The 22,170-nt window shown below is 43.6% G+C and overlaps 1 protein-coding gene across 2 annotated transcripts in view; it reads left to right on the top strand.

The window, feature by feature from the left end:
- LOC124264294 overlaps window positions 1-18,647 on the top strand; it is a 30,012-nt gene extending 11,365 nt beyond the window's left edge. Inside the window, exons 1-7 of one of the 2 annotated variants that reach the window (XM_046699034.1) lie at window positions 6,121-6,209; window positions 9,402-9,464; window positions 10,993-11,172; window positions 11,813-11,939; window positions 12,763-12,912; window positions 14,931-15,013; window positions 17,099-18,647. In XM_046699034.1, coding sequence (XP_046554990.1) covers window positions 9,458-9,464; window positions 10,993-11,172; window positions 11,813-11,939; window positions 12,763-12,912; window positions 14,931-15,013; window positions 17,099-17,292 — 741 coding nt within the window. In that variant the 5' untranslated portion in view covers window positions 6,121-6,209; window positions 9,402-9,457 and the 3' untranslated portion in view covers window positions 17,293-18,647. Of the gene's footprint in view, window positions 1-6,120; window positions 6,210-9,401; window positions 9,465-10,992; window positions 11,173-11,812; window positions 11,940-12,762; window positions 12,913-14,930; window positions 15,014-17,098 lie in introns of those variants that run through there. The other variant, XM_046699033.1, reaches the window with a different exon arrangement.
- Window positions 18,648-22,170: the final 3,523 nt, after the last annotated feature.

Genomic DNA, 22,170 nt, shown 5'->3' with positions numbered 1-22,170 from the left:
GCCATCAATATCACAAACAGGTGCCATCCAATATCACAAACAGGTGCCATCCAATATCACAATATCAGGTGCCATCCAATATCAGGTGCCATCCAATATCACAACAGGTGCCACAGGTGCCATCAATATCACAACAGGTGCCATCCAATATCACAAACAGGTGCCATCCAATATCACAACAGGTGCCATCCAATATCACAAACAGGTGCCATCCAATATCACAACAGGTGCCATCCAATATCACAAACAGGTGCCATCCAATATCACAAACAGGTGCCATCCAATATCACAAACAGGTGCCATCCAATATCGCAAACAGGTGCCATCCAATATCACAACAGGTGCCATCCAATATCACAAACAGGTGCCATTAATATCACAAACAGGTGCCATCCAATATCACAAACAGGTGCCATCCAATATCACAAACAGGTGCCATCCAATATCACAAACAGGTGCCATCCAATATCACAAACAGGTGCCATCCAATATCACAAACAGGTGCCATCCAATATCACAACAGGTGCCATCCAATATCACAAACAGGTGCCATTAATATCACAAACAGATGCCATCCAATATCACAAACAGGTGCCATTAATATCACAAACAGGTGCCATCCAATATCACAAACAGGTGTCATTAATATCACAAACAGGTGCCATCCAATATCGCAAACAGGTGCCATCCAATATCACAACAGGTGCCATCCAATATCACAAACAGGTACCATCCAATATCACAAAGGGACAACGGGTTTCCAGATTAAAAAAAAGAGATACATTATCACATGGCGTGGTGCTGTGCATGACAGCCTTCAGACAGTTTGGACATCAAAGAGCTGCTACTTTCGTTATTTGTGATAACAGAATGTACTCTCTCCCACAAAATGCCCACTGTACAATTTGACTCTCAGTCAGTCGCCGGCTCATGGAGAATTCCCGGTGACGCGTCAAACTTCTCAGTAGGGGGTCGTCTTGTATGCCCAACCGCCATGCTTTACATACGTTCCGCTGTCACGTCTTCACAGTGCCTTACGTAGAGACAACTTTTCCTTGCGCTACATCCTTTCCTGGGGCTCTCCTTTCCTGGCGTTAAGGATTTCCTTATGTTACATCCTTTCCTTATGTTACATCCTTTCCTGGTGTTACATCACTTCCTGGCGTTAAGGATTTTCTGGCGTTACATCCCTTCCTGGTGTTACATCCATTCCATCATTTCCTGCTGATGTTACATCCTTTTCTGATGTTACATCCTTTGGTGATGTTACATCCTTTCCTGATGTTACATCCTTTCCTGGTGTTACATCCCTTCCTGATGTTACATCCCTTCCTGGTGTTACATCCTTTCCTGCTGATGTTACATCCTTTTCTGATGTTACATCCTTTCCTGCTGTTAATCCTTTCCTGCTGATGTTACATCCTTTCCTGATGTTACATCCTTTTCTGATGTTACATCCTTTCCTGGTGTTAATCCTTTCCTGCTGATGTTAAATCCTTTCCTGATGTTAAATCCTTTCCTGATGTTACATCCCTTCCTGCTGATGTAACATCCTCTCCTGATGTTACATCCTTTCCTGCTGATGTTACATCCGTTCCTAGTGTTACATCCCTTCCTGGCGTTACATCCCTTCCTGGCATCCCTTCCTGTTACATCCCTTCCTGGCGTTACATCCCTTCCTGGTGTTACATCCTTTCTTGATGTTACATCCCTTCATGGTGTTACATCCTTTTCTGATGTTACATCCTTTTCTGATGTTACATCCTTTCCTGATGATTTTACATCCTTTTTGATGTTACATCCTTTCCTGATGTTACATCCTTTCCTGCTGATGTTACATCCTTTCCTCATGTTACATTCATTTGTGATGTAGACCGCCTATGTGGTGTAGTGGTTAAAGCGTCCGCCCGGAGAGCGGAAGGTCGCGGGTTCGATGCCCGACCGCGTCATACCAAAAGACGTTAAAATATGGTACTTGTTGGTCCCTGCTTGGCGCTCGCCATTAATGGGTACAACAAGGACTGGTCGGCTCGGAGTCAGTATAATGTGTCTGAGTGGGGTATTCATGCTTCACTGCGGCATGGTATCTCAGTGGGCTAGCACTATAAAACCAGCTTCAGTCTGGGCTAGTACAAGCAGCCGCACATACACATACACACGCATGCACGTCGTAATATGAGCAAAAATATTGCTCAAGCACGACGTTAAACCCAATTTCACCTCACCTCACCTCACCTTTTGTGATGTTACATCCTTTCCTGATGCTACATCCTTTCCTGCTGATGTTACATCCTTTTCTGATGTTACATCCTTTCCTGATGTTACATCCTTTCCTGCTGATGTTACATCCTTTCCTGATGTTACATCCTTTCCTGATGTTACATCCTTCCCTGCTGATGTTACATCCTTTCCTGCTGATGTTACATCCTTTTCTTATGTTACATCCTTTCCTGCTGATGTTACATCCCTTCCTGATGTTACATCCCTTCCTGACGTTACATCCTTTGCCGCTGATGTTACATCCTTTCCTGATGTTACATCCCTACCTGGTGTTACATCCTTTCCTGCTGATGTTACATCCGTTCCTGATGTTACATCCTTTCCTAATGTTACATCCTTTCCTGCTGATGTTACATCCTTTCCTGTTGATGTTACATCCTTTCCTGATGGTACATCCTTTCCTGCTGATGTTACATCCTTTCCTGATGTTACATCCTTTCCTGCTGATGTTACATACTTTTCTGATGTTACATCCTTTCCTGATGTTACATCCTTTCTTGCTGATGTTACATTCTTTTCTGATGTTACATCCTTTTCTGATGTTACATCCTTTCCTGCTGATGTTACATCCTTTCCGGCTGATGTTGCATCCTTTTGTGATGTTACATCCTTTCCTGGTGTTACATCCTTTCACGGCGTTGAACTCATAAATGCATGAGGTCGCTATTGTTGTGCCCGCGTTTGAGCAAGAACCTGATTAATGCATGTTCAGTAAGTTCTGCTGCCACAGGGAAACAGATTGCTGGCTCAGAGTTTCTGGATATTCCTGCGAGGAAATATGCCTCTTTTAGCGATTCCTTTCATGCGAGGCTCTGATTTAATAGAGAAACCGCCGTACGTTGTGACGTAATGTTGCTAGTGTCTTGGGGACAAGTGTGAGCTATGCATCTATGGATGAATATTGTATTACCAGACATGTTATCTGTCTAATGAACCCCTACTTCTCTCAAAGTGTTTCTCTAAAAACAAATAAAAAGATAATTGCATGTAAACGTCTGGTGCAGTGACTTTTACTGTATGCATTGTCAATATATTGCCGGTCTATTCATTTTGTGTCAGTGGCGTCCCGTGTGCCAGCTGTACATTGTTGTCCTGATAGACGGGCGTGTACAAGCATCTGTTGCAGTCACTCCACATCTGCACGCGTTCAATACACAGAGTCGCGAAAAATATCTCCCGTCAGATTATGATGGTTTCAGCCGTAACGGATAGCAGCCATTTTCTTTCTGACAGAGTCGTAAAACATTTGTCCCAGATGTGTTGCTGAACCTTTACATCTACAAAGTGCTTGGGGAAGCGTCTCACAAACTACCCAGAGGGTTATGGGAATGTATATAGGTCTGCCACTAGACATGTACGTACCTGCCGTTACAATAGGCAGTACTAACTGAATGTTTGCCACTAGACATGTACGTACCTGCCGTTACAATAGTCAGTACTAACTGAATGTTTGTCACTAGACATGTACGTACCTGCCGTTACAATGGTCAGTACTAACTGAATGTTTGCCACTAGACATGTACGTACCTGCCGTTACAATAGTCAGTACTAGCTGAATGTTTGCCACTAGACATGTACGTACCTGCCGTTACAATAGGCAGTACTAACTGAATGTTAGTACTAGACATTCTCATGCTGTTACAATAGTCAGTACTAGCTTTGTGTTAGTACTAAACATTCGCATGATGTTACACTAGGCAGTACTAGCTGAGTGTTAGTACTAGACATTCGCATGATGTTACAATAGGCAGTACTAACTGAGTGTTTGCGACTAGACATTCGCATGATGTTACAATAGGCAGTACTAGCTGAGTGTTTGCGACTAGACATTCGCATGATCGCAGAACTATGATGTGTTTGCGACTACATTCGCAGATGTTACAATAGCAGTACTAACTGAGTGTTTGCGACTAGACATTCGCATGATGTTACAATAGTCAGTACTAACTGAGTGTTTGCGACTAGACATTCGCATGATGTTACAATAGTCAGTACTAGCTGAGTGTTTGCGACTAGACATTCGCATGATGTTACAATAGTCAGTACTAGCTGAGTGTTTGCGACTAGACATTCGCATGATGTTACAATAGTCAGTACTAACTGAGTGTTTGCGACTAGACATTCGCATGATGTTACAATAGACATTCGCATGATACTAGCTGAGTGTTTGCGACTAGACATTCGCATGATGTTACAATAGTCAGTACTAACTGAGTGTTTGCGACTAGACATTCGCATGATGTTACAATAGTCAGTACTAGCTGAGTGTTTGCGACTAGACATTCGCATGATGTTACAATAGGCAGTACTAACTGAGTGTTTGCGACTAGACATTCGCATGATGTTACAATAGTCAGTACTAGCTGAGTGTTTGCGACTAGACATTCGCATGATGTTACAATAGGCAGTACTAGCTGAGTGTTTGCGACTAGACATTCGTATGCTGTTATGACGCGTTGATTCTTCTTACTAGTTTCCGTGTGTGAGTGGTGTGTGTAACTAGCTAGTGTAAGTGAGAGAGAGCGAGAGAGAAAGGTTGCTCATCAAGGTATACAGTTGATACAGATGATGATCTACCACTCGGCCCCCTAACCTCCACAGTGTCGGTACATTCTATTAACCTCGTTACAGGCCTATTACCCACAGAGTGTCAGGAAATGGGTTCCGCTACTTGACCGATCACACCTTCAAATAAACACAAACATAGACCACTTTCAAGTAGCTGTTTACAGTCATTGGATTCCGACAAAGCTACCTGAAACGGGACTGAGGCGAGGGGAGACGACCACAGCCAAGAACACACTGACACAGTCAAGATTAGATTGCTCGATAACTTATCATAACACGATTGTCACGTGTGCTCAACAATATTCTTAAAAATGAAGTTGTTTGGTCAGTATTGTACGAATGCCTGTTTTCATCAACTCTTCGCTAGTGTTTCTCCAGCCGTTGTACGAACAGTTGTACACTGATGTTCACATACTTTCCAGTTTACCCATTACACTCGTGTGTCGCAACGTTGGTGTTTTCGTTTCTATATTTGTACAATCCATGTCATATAGCTCTTGGATTAAAGCTACACATCTCCCTGGTGGTTGGCGGTTTTAATTTTCCATTTCATCTATTTCAAAGAAAGCTACTAAATATATACGGAAATATAATATAATATATATATGAGTAGTATATGAGTATAAAGCACAGTGATGGTTGTACACTGAAGTGTAGACTAAGGCTTAGTCTCTGAAAATTTATAATTTTGATAGTAACAAACAAGCCCATTTATATTGAAAAGGAGCCCTAGGGAGATCAGAGATTCAGAACCTGAGGAAATCTAGACTTGCTTTATCTAGGGCTTTAGCACTGCAGAGATGGCTTGGCAGTAGGGAAATTAAAATGTGATTCAGGGACTGTGAGACAGACTAACTGAAGTGATGCTTCTGTCAGGGTTTAAAGCTCGTCACGTTCTAGTTCCGAATAAGTTCACTCGGACATGATCACCTTTGGGGTGGCCAGGATCCAGTTATTATGCTTTGTTTCCAGGTAACATACATATTAGTTTGGCGTTCATTACAATGACCTGACTTTCCAACCCCAAAACTTCGAACGTGGGTCTCAACGCCTCCCCACAGCACTAGCCAGAAGACAAAGATCCAACCGCATGCATGTAACAATTCATTACATACATCTTGGTGCTATTTTCAGTATATTAATGATTAATCTACATCTGAGGCGTTGAATTAGACACTTCGGCGTTAGTGTGTTTTCCCATTAAATTCACCGTCCATAGATGTTACTTGCTTTTGACGAGTACTGTAGTGTGCACCTGACAGCTGATCGTATCGACTGTGGTGAGCAATCTGGCCATGTGTTATTGAGAGAGGAATATCTAAGCATATGGCTGTTTAATGCTGTCCCCGGTCTGTTGGAAGGTAAGTATATGTTTATGTACCATTCACTGCTGTCGATGACGCCGACGGCAACGCGAGCTGCGGTACACGAGCTCAAGGGAGGCTTCGGACTTGATATTCCGTTGAGAAACAATCGCGGTATAAGTAATTCAAATTACGAACGACTTGTGTTCAGTGGTACTGTATCAGAAACCAGATAAAGCCCATCACATTTTGTTATTTGAAATATAATTTCTCTCTCTCAATATTCGTCGTATGAGTATTAACATACATGGCACATACACTCATAATACTGAGTGTTTCGATTAATTGATCATCTATGTCGACTTCATGATCAGGTGTTTAATGTCGGACGTTTGCTATCAGTTGTCCCGGTTTCTCGCTTACCCTTGCCAGTGTGTGCATCGTTCGGTGACAGGAGGTGCTGATACGAATGTAGGTATTCATGTAACTGTGTGACTCACCGTCGGCTGCACGCATCAAGATAAATATTATATTCATACCTCACATCTGTGTATACAAACATTGGCATGCCAATTATTCCAAAGTACGTTACGTAATATCCGTCACGGTGAGTGAATATACGATGGGATCAGTTACAGCATTTCAGATTCAGCATGGCGTGTCGAGGGGAGAAGACATCAAAGGTGAAGCCGCCTTTGCCACCTGGTTCGTTGTTTGTTGTTTTACGCCGCACACAGTGTACACGAGGGGCTGCAGATAATCGATTCAGTTCGAGTGCCGGACACACTGATATCTGGTGAACATACAACGATTGGGCAGATAATACCACACAACTATCTGAAAGCACAAAACACGAATGTGTTGCTGACAACAAGAATCGCTGTGTGAATAATTGTGGGTTCGAACCACGACTTTAAGATCCTGGTCGATGGGGAAGATGACATTTACACAACACTCGGCACGAATACTGTTGTTGCTTCAACGTAAATATGCATTCATTCACAAACTCGAGACAGCTGTGGGACAGGTTACCAACTGTTCAGTACAACTGAATGTTACAGTCGGAGACACTAGTTAACCAGTATAGTAGGAATGGTAAAGGATGATTCGATACGACCTAACTTCAGATAACACAGAGCGTGTGAAACATGATTTAAACAATCGTTTTATCCATTTATATATTTCTTGGGAGTCTGTGGCAGAAGTTGCTGGCCAAGTGGTCGAGTGACTGACTGAGGGGATGAGTGTTGCACTACATTCAGCCCACTTGGGTGGCACCCCACACTTTATGGCAGCACAGACCACAGATGAAACAATCTATATTACTGTTCATATTTCACTTTGCCGGTGGTAAAATCTCGATGAGCGTTAACACGATCTCAGATCTGATATCAGAAACCTTTGCTAAAAATAGCTCTACGTCTTATAGTAATGTGGAAATAGTTCTTGCTGTTTACATTGTATACAAACCTATATTCAGGTAGATCCAAGCTATAGGTAACCAGTGTACCTTCATTCTAAATATACAATGTACCTACATAATTACAATGACAAAACAGGACCGGTTCAGAGGAAGGGTATGCCAAAACATGACCGGATCAGAGTAAGGGTATGACAATACATGACTGGTTCAGAAGGGTATGACAAAACATGACTGGTTCTGAGGAAGGGTATGACAAAACAAGTTTGGTTCAGAGGAAGGGTATGACAATACATGACTGGTTCAGAAGGGTATGACAAAACATGACTGGTTCTGAGGAAGGGTATGACAAAACATGACTGGTTCAGAGGAAGGGTATGACAAAACATGACTGGTTCAGAGGAAGGGTATGACAAAACATGACCGGTTCAGAGGAAGGGTATGACAAAACATGACTGGTTCAGAGGAAGGGTATGACAAAACAAGTTTGGTTCAGAGGAAGGGTATGACAATACATGACTGGTTCAGAAGGGTATGACAAAACATGACTGGTTCTGAGGAAGGGTATGACAAAACATGACTGGTTCAGAGGAAGGGTATTACAAAACATGACTGGTTCAGAGGAAGGGTATGACAAAACATGACCGGTTCAGAGGAAGGGTATTACAAAACATGACTGGTTCAGAGGAAGGGTATGACAAAACATGACCGGTTCAGAGGAAGGGTATGACAAAACATGACTGGTTCAGAGGAAGGGTATGACAAAACAAGTTTGGTTCAGAGTAAGGGTATGACAATACATGACTGGTTCAGAAGGGTATGACAAAACATGACTGGTTCTGAGGAAGGGTATGACAAAACAAGTTTGGTTCAGAGGAAGGGTATGACAATACATGACTGGTTCAGAAGGGTATGACAAAACATGACTGGTTCAGAGGAAGGGTATGACAAAACATGACTGGTTCAGAGGAAGGGTATGACAAAACATGACCGGTTCAGAGGAAGGTATGACAAAACATGACTGGTTCAGAGGAAGAATTATGACAGAGAGAAGACAAAGGTATGACAAAACAAGTTTGGTTCAGAGGAAGGGTATTACAAAACATAGCTGGTTCAGAGGAAGGGTATGACAAAACATGACCGGTTTCAGAGGAAGGGTATGACAAAACATGACCGGTTCAGAAGGGTATGACAAAACATGACTGGTTCAGAGGAAGGGTATGACAAAACATGACCGGTTCAGAAGAAGGGTATGACAATACATGACTGGTTCTGAGGAAGGGTATGACAAAACAAGACCTGTTCTGAGGAAGGGTATGACAAAACAAGTTTGGTTCAGAGGAAGGGTATTACAAAACATGACTGGTTCAGAGGAAGGGTATGACAAAACAACACCGGTTCAGAAGAAGGGTATGACAATACATGACTGGTTCTGAGGAAGGGTATGACAAAACAAGACCTGTTCTGAGGAAGGGTATGACAAAACAAGTTTGGTTCAGAGGAAGGGTATTACAAAACATGACTGGTTCAGAGGAAGGGTATGACAAAACAACACCGGTTCTGAGGAAGGGTATGACAAAACAAGTTTGGTTCAGAGGAAGGGTATGACAAAACATGACCGGTTCAGACGAAGGTTATGACAAAACAAGTTTGGTTCAGAGGTAGGGTATTACAAAACATGACTGTTTGGAAGGACGGACATGACCATATCTTTCAGGCTGTACAGATTCCATATTTCACTCTTAACTTCGTAAACAATCAAGGTAATAAACATCCATGGTCGTTCCACCACAAACCTATGGTTTATCCAGTGTCTTATCTTGTTTCAGATGGTGACGACGTGAGCGAGGGTCTGGCGTCTTCCCCTTTCTGACAGTATTATAACATGGCAGGTATGGTAGTGTCCGTACAGGACAAGGTACACCTGACTCACTTGAAGTCATATTAACTTCAACACACATGGGGTTGATTAGACTAACGCTTAGTCCCTGAATACTAGTATATACAATTTTGACAGCAACAAATAAACCCATTTCATTTTAAAAGGAGCCCCATTGAGTTGGGAGATTCAGAACCTAGAAAAATCTAGACTTGCTTCATTTAGAGCTTTAGCATTGCAGGGAGGGCTAGGCTGTAGGGAAAATAATGTGGTTCGGGGACTGTAAGACAGACTAGGGGCTGATGACTGAGATCGAAGGGTTCACTGGACTCGACTGTCAGTGCAGGAACAGTGTTGTATCGCGTTAACCCTCAACCCAGGGATACCTGGATCACCCATAGCAGACACTGAAGAGGTAATTGTATTCACAGCTATTGGAAGGGCGTCAGGCCATCCACCACACACAGAGTGGGGATTGATCAGCGACGTCAGATCTCAATGACACACTACATCGCTCAGGTCGACGCCGATGTGCCCACAGCTGGCGTTGTCTGTCAGAATACAATCTACAATCACTACGGGGTGTTGACAAACGTCAAACATAGATCGAAGTATGGATTAATTAGGAGATAACCCTATTGTGATTTGTAGGTATTTCAAAGTAAATATGACACGGGAGAAGTATAGCTGTCACGGAGCTCATAAATGTGTTGTATCACAGAACAGTTACACCAACAGCAGCTCAATTGTTCTATAATTGATATATATTTGCAGGGCCGTAAATTTATGAAAAGGAAACACGATTTGTTTCGACGACAATGTGTAAATGAATGATCCTATATGCCGCAACCATCAATATCCCAATTTCATCATGTCGGTCTTACAGATTTGATTGACACATGTCATTGTATCCAAACTGCGTCGATCTACCTTAAGTGGCTTCCTTAAGTGGCGTAGATCGGTGCTCATGATCACTGGATTGTCTGGTCCAGACTCGAGTATTTACAGACCACCGTCATAAGGTGGAATAATGCTGAGTGCGGCGTTAAACAACATACAAACAAACTCTTACAAATATATCCATGTGAATATGTATAACCGGTCTGACTGAAATCACTGGTGCCAGTAACGACCACTGCCATTGGGACATGATGTCACACAATCACATAACTCACACGTTCATCTTCACGCTCGACGACGACGATGACAAAGGCAGTACTGTTGCGCCCTCCCGTTGCCCACCTTGTTTCCTAGCTGTCTCATCTTCCTGATATACCCGGATATAAAACAACACATGAGGCAACATTAGATACGTGTCATTCAAGCTTTAGAAAACTGTGCTTTTTACGATGAGAACGTGCTCTCCGATTAGATCCAGTATGATCGAGATGAGATGTAGACACTGTCTGGTTTCATAATTTTGTTATGAATGCATAAATCGCTCATTTGAGCATCAGGCACGTACCGCCAAATGCAAACATTGCAACAAAATGTCTGTGTAAATTGAGTTTTATTAAAGTTCTTTATATTCCTCTTTCCAGACTGTGAAGACCTCACGAACAAGGCTCACAACGCCTCCTTGACGCTCAGCACATCGTCCACAGCGGTCAACACCACAGTCACAGTCACGTGCTCGGACTCCAGTCAGCGATTGGTTGGCGAGAGTCAGCTGACCTGTCTCCCTACAACAGAATGGAGTGATCGGCTTCCGATATGTATTCGTACGAGATTAATGATTTTATAATTAACGATTCTAAAGATTTGGCGCGTGAAAGGCTTGTGTTTTACTCTTCTAAATGACCCGTGAAGATTCGGGTTAGAATTTGTCTTCAGTAAACCATGCTTGTCGTAAGAGGCGAGTAACGAGATCGGGCGGTCAGGCTCGCTGACTTAGTTGACACATGTCATCGTATCCAAACTGCGTAGATCGATGCTCATGATGTTGATCACTGGATAGTCTGGCGCAGACTCGATACTCGGCCTATGTCATAAAGCTGGAATATTGCTGAGTGCGGCGTTAAACAACAAACAAACTCTTGCACATATTTACATGTGGATATGTATATGGTTTGACTCTCACACATGACGTGGTCACGGCTTGAATGATGCCACGTGTTCATGTCACGTGTTCACCTTCACACGTAATGACAGTGCGCCTGGGTGGGGGACGTATCTCCTTTAGCTTGACTGTTACCGAATCACAGGTTGAAAGACTTGTATTCTTTAGCAAGTGACTTTAGAACCAGGTAGGATGAGAAGCGGCAGTGATCAAATCTGTATAACTATGGGAGTTCCTCGGCGAGTTGAGAACATAGTAAGACTGTCCACAAAGTGTGCAGTCTCTCCTCCTTTGTCTTCCAGGTGACTACTCTGACAGGGAGATTATTATCCTGGCTGTGACGTGCTCGGTGGTATTCATACTTGTTGTAGTGTTAGTACTCATCGTGATCATCCTGGCAAGAAGGAAATCAAGGACAAAAAGGAGAAGGTAAACATCCCACTTGGGTATATATACATGTAGTCTGCACTTTAGAGAAGCATGAAGCGTACTTCAGGAGTGGGGATAGAGGTGGTTCAGAAGAGGGAATGAAGGTGGTTCAGGGGCGGGGATGGAGGTGGTTTAGGAGAGGGGATGCAGGTGGTTCAGGAGAGGGAATGAAGGTGGTTCAGGAGAGGGGATGGAGGTGGTTTAGGAGAGGGGATGGATGTGGTTCAGGAGAGGGAATGGGGTGATTTAGGAGGGGATGGATGTGGTTCAGGAGGGGCTGGGAATGAAGGTGGTTCAGGAGCAGGGATGGAGGTGGTTCAGGAGAGGGGATGGAGGTGGTTCAGAGAGGGAATGAAGGTGGTTCAGGAGAGGGGATGGAGGTGATTTAGGAGAGGGGATGGATGTGGTTCAGGAGAGGGGCTGAAGGTGGTTCTTGAGAGGGGATGGAGGTGGTTCAGGAGAAACAACTAATACCATACAGGGTAGTTCAGGAGGTGGTTCAGGAGAGGGATGGGAGGTGGTTCAGGGGGTTGGAGGGAGAGGGAGGTGGTTCAGAGAGGGATGGAGGTGGTTCAGGAGAGGGGAGGGAGGTGGTTCAGGAGAGGAGGGGAGAGGGTCAAAAGGAGGTGGTTCAGGTTGAGAGGATCTCAGGGAGGTGGAGGAGGGAGTCCCTCCGCCACGGCTTCTCGCCCATTCCTCAATGTGTTGTACCTAAATGCTAATTATCGGTGGTGGTATTGGATACTCACATTCACATACAACATACGTTGACAGTAAAATGTACCTATACTGAATGCCTATCTCACTGTACCCATGTTTGCAGGAATGAGCGTCTGGCGCAGACCCTGGAGCGGCTCTCGATCCGAGACCCACTGGACGAGTTGGTGAGACGGGAGTCACGACGCAGCTCAATCGGCTACATGAACGACTCCATCAGCAGCCTGCCCAACACCAACGGCGACATCAGCCAGAGGTAAGACTGACTGACTGACTGAGTTTTGGTTTTACGCCGCTTTTAGCAATATTCCTGCAACATCACGGCGGGGGACACCAGAAATGGGCTTCACACATTGTACCCATGTGGGGATTCGAACCCGGGTCTTTGGCGTGACGAGCCAACGCCTTTACCACTAGGATACCCCACCGCCCAGCCAAAGGTAAGACCAGGTACACAGTGGCAGGCTTGTAACACAATGAAAATCACAGTTAGGGTTCGTTCTTGGCGTATTCACATTGCATGTTGGTCTCATTCTCATTGGTACCATTCAGCAATTCTGGTATCAAGGTCGTTTAGAAATAATTCTTCTACAAATCTACATCTCAAACAATCTGTTATATGATTTTGTCATTCATGGTTTGCACAGCAAGGATCCTGAGGACAGGATGGCTTCAGTTTGTCACATGAGAATAGGATGGCTACAGCGTGCCACCTGTGTGACTGTGTGAGGATCGGATGGCTACAGCGTGTCATCCCTTCGACAGTATGAGGATCGGATGGTTACAGTGTGTCATCCCTTCGACAGTATGAGGATCGGATGGTTACAGGATCGGATGGGATCGGACAGCAGTGTGGCATCCCTTCGACAGTATGAGGATCGGATGGCTACAGCGTGGCATCCCTTCGACTGTATCAGGATCGGATGGCTACAGCGTGTCATCCTTCGACTGCATTAGGACTGACTGACTGACTTTGGTTTTACGCCGCATCACGGCGGGGGACACCAGAAATGGGCTTCACACATTGTACCCATGTGGGGATTCGAACCCGGGTCTTCGGCGTAACGAGCCAACGCTTTAACCACCAGGCTACACCACCGCCCCGACTGCTTTAGGATCGGATGGCTACAGCGTGTCATCCCTTCGACTGCATTAGGATCTGATGGCTACAACGTATCATCCCTTCGACAGTATAAGAATCGGATGGCTACAGCTTGTCATCCCTTCGACTGTATGAGGATCGGATGGCTACAGCGTGTCATCCCTTCGACTGTATGAGGATCGGATGGTTACAGCGTGTCATCCCTTCGACTGTATGAGGATCGGATGGCTACAGCTTGTCATCCCTTCGACAGTATGAGGATCGGATGGTTACAGTGTGTCCTCACTTCGACAGTATGAGGATCGGATGGTTACAGTGTTTCACAACTCTGTGCTTTCAGTTCATGCGCTTTTGGAAGTAGTATAGGTACAAGATCCATTGTGAACCAGTTTGTATATATCGGATATACAGGATATTATATGAGTGCCCATGTCATACTATGTTTACGACACGAGTGCCTAAATGTTGGTATTTCCCGAGCGAGAGCGAGGGATATACCTATATTTAGGCAGGAGTGTCGTAAGCATAGTATGATTTGGGCACGAATATAATATTCTGTTTATTACCGAAGTCGTCAAATTGAGGAAAATAAACCCAAATCTACTTTCAAACATAGGCTGGCTACCCGCCGTCGCTGCATGTAGAACGCAACGTCACAGAATGAACGTGACGTCATAGCACTGTTCAAGACTTCACGTCATCATGACAAAGTGATATTTTGCCCTTGGGCACCGTATGAAAAATATGAACCCCGATATGTTCGCCCTCTTAGGTAACATTTTGATTCTCAATCAGATACAGTCCCTTTCAATTTTCGAACGTTTTTCTTCCGCCCGCCCCCTTGACTTTGACATGGAGGCATCTCCTCCAGATGATTTTGCACAATGGCGTTTGGGCGAATACTGTTTGGGATCCATATTGACTGAAGCAGAGATGTTGCTGATGAGATCATACGTTCCAGTGATAATCAATTACTGGTGATCTCGTTGCGATCTCCTAAAGCAGAGTTCCCTGTGTTGGTGAGGACTCCCAGCACTACTGGATTACCTTCAGCTGGATAGACCAGACTGTCACGCTGTGTCTGTGGAGTGCGTGTGTCACTATATTCCTATCTCCAAAGACATACATTTTTTCTTCATTTCGCGCAGTCATCAAATATGTTTGTATTTCAGGAGGCTTTATAAAGTCTGGACAAATGACCGCAACAGGAAGACCTTTGCCTTTGCTGATGACCTTGAGGAATTGACAGATCGAGGTAAGGTCACGTGAGGAAGCTACATCATGACTGTGCAGTTAGGCTCGACTGTCTCCAATGAAGACACAATAGCTATTATCGAATTCGATTCGTTCTGAACGTGTTTAAGTGAATTTCGATGTAATTTTACTAAATAAATATTCCGAGTTGAACCTGCAGACAATGAGCGCGAGATTTCCCTCACACGCCTGTAGGTTCACTTAGTGCCGCGAGGTCTGGAATCTGTAACACTGTATAACAAAACAGTCTCCAATGTGGCGAAATTTTACTATGTGTGAGTGATCTTTTGTAAGGAAACATATTTGTTCCACAGCGTAAAAACCTATGCTTCGTCTATGTTGATAATATTGACATCTACGCAATACATACGATCGATGTAGAGGAAGGTGATATTGTCATTGAAAACTTACTGTCTGCCGTGTGGAAAGAGTATATATAGTTACATAGTGTGGTACTAGACTTCCACTGTGTATACTGAATGATTAAAGGCACAATGTCACACCACACGTCTCTAAAAATACATAATGCATTTCTCTCAATAATACTATCAGCCCTTGGAGAAGCTACCATATAATTTATGCCCCCTGAAAAAAAACGTATTTGGATTACAATATTAAATAAAAAAATTCGAATGTATTAATGCAACATTGAATTAAATGGACACTCACGCCCTCTACCGGCCGAACATTATTTCAAGCTAACCCCATAGAGTTATGTCCCTTGGAGCGCTCTTTACGAATATCCTACTTGTGATTGAAATCGGTTCGGCAAACACCGACAACACCGCGTGCGACAGTTTATCGATGTACGGAGCAATCGTTTACATTCCATATATGGCAAGTGTTCTCTGTTTGGAAGCTGTTCACCTTGAAGCTTCAATTATCGATTTCAGGCAACTCGTAAGGGATAATAAGTCTTTTATTGCACCAATAGGAAGCTAAAGTGAGTGCATATGCCCCCAATATATAAATATAGGCCAAAATATTGTCGAAAATGTGAGACATCATCTGAGCACAACCACTCATCCTACATCCGCTATCTATCATCCCCGATGTACTCGCATATAACAATGTTAAATGGATAAATGTTCTGGACGCATTCATCTTAGCTTAACAGCATTCTATCTGGCCCCGTTAGAAACACGAGGCGTCTTCGAGACAGTTCCACTCATAAGACATTCTGTGCGCTGTTTCTGATGGAACTGTTTGACATGCTGACGTCACTTCCTGAACGAAACTGTTCGCGATTTGGAATGGTTCCAGTATATATAAGAGTATGGGGATACAATGCACTGTACTGTTGAAGGTGTCATTTTAAACTCCCATCTGTAGCCCATCGGTTGACTGTCTCTGTCGCCTTGTAAATAGCAGAAGAAAGGAGAAGATGTCACGTGTTGTTCTGCGCCCGGTTTACATTTTAGTAGGTGGACAACACCCGGCCCCGTGGGTCAGTGAGGCATTGTAAAAGAGCAGTAGAAATCACATGAGATGATATTCTAACTAAACTAGAGCTGCATCGCACATAGTAGTGGTCCGATTAATTGAAATAATCGAAGATTTGTCGCAGTGACTAAACAACCAAGCAATTGCTCATGTTTTCTCATATTCCAACACAAACAATTTCGGAAAACGTGTTTGCATTAATAATATTTTTTTCACATGGTTGGTTTGGTCTGTGTCATGAAATTTACATTTCATACGCACAAGAAGCTCATTTGCTATTTGCAAAAAATCTAAAGAGCTACATGCTTGTTTATTACGACATACCAAGCATAACAGGAAAATTTGATAAATGACGCTAACCAATTATTTACGATGACTGATCGGTTGTAATGAACCAATAACCAATCATATATCATGATATTTTAACCAATGCTCACCACTAATCGCACATGTACATTCCATTCACACACTTATAAATGTGAGATCAGGCAATAGCTGTAGGCCTATACACCAAACTTGTCTCCACACTCATTCCATATCCACCCCGGCCCACCCCTTATATGCTACAATAATACGTATATCCACCACTGCTTAGATGTCATTGTTTAGTTCTGTGTTGACCCCCTGTTGTCTGCTCCCACAGGCCGGGACAAGCTGGGGATCCGGGGCAAGGTCAAGGTTGTCCTGGAGGAGGACGGAACGGAGATAGATAATGACGAGATACTCCGCGCATGCTCAGGGAAAGTCTTACTTCTTAAACCAGTCAGCGACTCGTGGCAAGATTCGCGCATGCTTACGACCTTGGACACATTATCACCCGACAGCACTCGGTTTTAAGGCATGGAACTATTGTGGCACGTGGAGACTAAAACATATGGTATTTAGAGAAGATGGCGTCCAACAGGAAGTGACGTAAACGAGGAGCATTGTGGACGCCGTACCTGCGAACTCGCCATAACTATAGTCACATATTCGTCGACTACCTGTGGTTGTACTGAATACCGGCGAAGTGCAATATTAAAGCAATGTACACCACTCATGTCAGAGTTTGTGGAAGGTGCGTGTCGGCGAAAATGTGTCGATCCAACATTCACGAAGAAAGGCAACATGGAGTTGATTCTATATACTACTGCTGTGTCGTCATGTGAGTGGTGCCGTGCCTGACGTGCTACCCCCAGGTGTGTGATGGAGGGTAGAGACACAGATATGGTGCCCAACTATCACTCTGTCGAGTGGTACCTGCTGTGTAAGCTAATAATACTGGGATACCGTCCCAATTGACGATGGTATTTTCAAAACTGGGGATTTGTTTCTTGGGTGAACATGAAATTAGGATCTGCATATGAGTTTGATTGTTTAACCAGAGACCATATAATAATAATGGTCTCTGGTTTAACTGAACACAATAACGTATAAATCTTGAATTGCAAATATGATGTTACTGTCATTTTGGATTATATTATCAATTCCAAAATAAGATGTGTTTTCATATACATATTTGACCCTTGTGTGTAGTGCAACCGTCCACGTTCCGTCAGTTGTAACACCTATGTCCTGTGAGTGTGCTTCCATACCTAGTGATTGCCAGGAAATACTCCATATCTCGCCCTGACTTGTAACCCGCTTGGATGATGAACTTCCAACTCCGCGGGGCTGAATAAAGGTCTCATTGTGTTGTTACATTCTGACGTTTTAGTCACAGAGAAGGTGATTTCTCTCCAGTTATTATCTGAATCGATATTATCTTACAATTCAACTTGGATATTTACAAAGTGCAGATATCATAAATGTCAGTTATGTGCCAGTCTTGCACATCCCGGCGGAGCACGTCTCCTTGCCGTGCTTCCTGGTATGAAGATATTACATTATGAATATGTATAGCTCTGTCAGTGAGACAGCACAGGGCAGATGTCACCCTAACCCCGACTCTTCCCCCCACACCTCATCGTCTCTATACACAGCAGGGGAGAGGAATGTAGTCATCCCCTCTCCTGACTGTATCCCCACCCCTCATCGTCTCTGTACACGGCAGGGGAGGGGACTGTAGTCATCCCCTCTCCTGACTGTATCCCCACCCCTACCCCTGTCTCTACACCCACCCCGTATCTTCCACTATACAGCATATACTCAGAGATCTGGTCAATAACCGAGTCCTACATTGTCACATTTATCTAATAAACGTTTAATATGAACCACCTGTTTGTTGTCACTCTACGTTTGGGTACCTTGTGTGTCCAAGGCCTCCTACAATACTCTGCCCTGCTCACACGATCTCTCAGACTCACTTTATTATTATTCCCTGAATACCGTGGAGCCAAATCATCATGTTCAGCGAGATATTTGACATGGATGAGCATAACTACATGACACTGTTAATGGAAAACAACTTCTTTTTATTTTTTTCAATCAACTATTCTGTATTCTCAAACAATACAAAAACAAAACAAACAAATATTTTGTATTCTTCGATAAAGAATAGAAATAGAAAAGAATAAAGAGACATAAAACCAAAACAAGGATATAGAATTTAAAGAAGTTATCCATGAAAGGTATCATGTATTCCAGTGTCTCAGGGCGTGTGTATCCTGCCAGACACACCTGCTGCTGCTGGAGACTGCCACAGTGGAACCGACCGATACAGTGCACGTCTTCTTTACGATTTTACACCCTACATTACATCGTCATCATCTCGGTTAAAGTACGATTTCGTGCATGTGATTACTGACGTTTAGGATCACAATGCTAAACGTCTTTAATAACGCTTCCGTCCGTCAAAATGCTCAAGATCTCTGCTTCTCAGTTTAATAACCTTACGGCAAAGCTGTCATAACTATAAGAAGTAACTGGTAAATAGAGAACTAGTACTGATTGGTCGACAGTAGGAAACCCTAATAGACATGATATTGCTTTTTAAACATATCGACCGTGATGTGTGTTACTATTAGTTTTCGGAAAGTACTATTTTCTCCAAGCAAACTTACAATTTGGAGGTGAAAAGGTTTGGAACCTCTGCAAACTTCTTTGAAGTGAAGTTATTCAACTTTTGGATAATGACAACGGTCACCCGGGTAGGAGACTAGACAGTGGTAAAACGTGAAGTGAAGACTACTATCTGGGAACATACATGTATGCAGTAGATATTACACGATGTCATATTTACATAGACTGAGATACAGTTCCCAAATTCAAAGAGACGTTTCCAAGATCAGTCCATCCAAGGTCCTGTTTGTGTGCAACTGATTTCTGATAGTGTATCCAGGGTCCTCTCTGTGTGTGCAACTGATTTCTGATAGTGTACCCAGGGTCCTCTCTGTGTGTGCAACTGATTTCACATCGTGTATCTAGGATTCAGGGTGCTGTGTTAGGGATGTAGGGATGTTAGTTTCTGGCAGTAGGGGGTCGTTAAGTCTTTTTGACCTGGTCCAACCTGATCCTCAGATGTTGGCCCATGGCAGTCTGCGACTGGTTTCACATCGTGTATCCACGGTCCTGTTTGTGTGCAGCTGGTTTCACATCTTGTATCCTCGGTCCTGTTTGTGTGCAGCTGGTTTCACATCGTGTATCCTCGGTCCTGTTTGTGTGCAGCTGGTTTCACATCTTGTATCCTCGGTCCTGTTTGTGTGCAGCTGGTTTCACATCTTGTATCCATGGTCCTGTTTATGTGCAGCTGGTTTCACATCTTGTATCCAGGGTCCTGTTTGTGTGCAACTGGTTTCACATCTTGTATCCAGGGTCCTGTTTGTGTGCAACTGGTTTCAGGACTTGTTTATGTACAACCAACAACTGTTTCATGCCAGTGTCCAGCACATTCATTTGTACAACTATGTAACTGCTTTGAACAAATTAACGTGATTTCATAAGTGTCAGTTTTATTCAGTACTTCTTGGGGTGGTTTTGCGTAAATGTAAGTGGTAGCTAATGACCCAGCAGCTGGCACGAGCAGGGTGGTGTCTGTGCCAGTATTTCAGGCTGACAGCTTTAGCCAGTGTATTCAGCAGTTGTCTATAACCGGGAATAATTCCAGTAGGTTTCAGATTCTGACGCAATTGAAAGCACTCACTGATACACTGAACACAGACAGACAAATGCCACAAGGTTTATTGCAGAATCTAGTATATGTCTATAAAAATACAGGCTTAAAACAAAAAGGCTCTCTAAGCTCTGTGTATATCACATATGTATGGACTAGAAGCCTCTGTGACCAGGTGGATACAGGTACTGATGGTGCAGTGGTCAGTGTACATGTTGGAGGCCTGGACATCACACTTCATAGCGGAGCATGGAAGAACAAACCGAAGGAAGATGTATTTCCTCATCTGTATCATCAGGGCATTTGCAGAAGATTAAATCTATCATCACGACCTTCACCGGGGATTACATTTAACATCAGGACCTTTGACGTGAATTACCTGTAACAGCCAGTCCTTTGCAAGGAATTATATTTATCTAACAAATCTGAATCTAATGAAATCTAAGATTGTGACCTTCGCTGGGGCTATCCAACATCATGTTTCCAGTCCCATCAAAAGAGGCTACACAGAAACGCCCAGGTTCAATGGAATCTACCGACCTATTATTGTCCAGTAAAAATACTTATGTGTTTCAATATGTTGTCAAACACTGGCTATGTCAATAGCATATATTAGATGATGTGTTCTTCGTTTAATGATCCACTACAGCATCTGAATCAGTCTTTGTCTACATATTTGCACAGGAAGCCACAAAAGTGAACTAAAGATATCTTGCACCAAAGATTTTAAATATCAACATATTTTTGGCATAAAAAACTCCATCAATGTTTATCAGAATATAGTGATTGATTCTGATGAGAACATTCAGGTGGAGACTATATCATGACAGCAATTAATCCAACTCAGCTGTTGCAGTCTCAATCACATGCCTTGCTTTGGCACAATAAAATACACCACGGGACACAATAACAAACGCTTTTGTTTCAGACAATCTGCCCCACCAGGCAAAATAGCCCGGAATTAAAAAAGGTGTTGGACAGTGATGATGTTTGTTATACAGCAGAAGTCTAATTGTTGGTTGGTTTATGGTTGGGACAGGATGAAAACCATAAATGTCCCTAACATCTACTTGCCTACCCTTTCATTGCATTCCCCAAAATATACATGTATATTTATAATGATGTCCAAATTATTTCAATGGGTTCTTAGCACTATCTGTTCAGGTCTAGATCTGTTGGTAATACTGCTGGGTTGTCTACAAACATGATACAACTCTACAGGCTGCCATGGGCCAACATCTAAAGATAAGGTTGGACCTAACGACCCCTACTGCCAGTAACCTTCACCCCTAACACAACCCCCTACTGGAAGAGACCTTCATCCCTAACACAGCCCCCTACTGCCAGCAACCTTCTTCCCTAACACAGCCCCCTACTGCCAGCAACCTTCATCCCTAACACAACCCCCTACTGGAAGAGACCTTCATCCCTAACACTACCCCCTACTGCCAGCAACCTTCTTCCCTAACACAGCCGCTACTGCCAGTAACCTTCACCCCTAACACAACCCCCTACTGCCAGCAACCTTCATCCCTAACACAACCCCTACTGCCAGTAACCTTCACCCCTAACACAGCCCCTACTGACACCAACCTATATCCCTAACACTACCCCCTACTGCCAGCAACCTTCATCCCTAACACTGCCCCTACTGCCAGCAACCTTCATCCCTAACACAGCCCCCT

The sequence above is a fragment of the Haliotis rubra genome, unplaced genomic scaffold (genome assembly GCF_003918875.1).
Source record: "Haliotis rubra isolate DU_JTF1 unplaced genomic scaffold, ASM391887v1 Scf919, whole genome shotgun sequence".
NCBI lineage: Eukaryota > Metazoa > Mollusca > Gastropoda > Lepetellida > Haliotidae > Haliotis > Haliotis rubra.
This window is presented reverse-complemented; position numbering and strand designations above follow the sequence as displayed.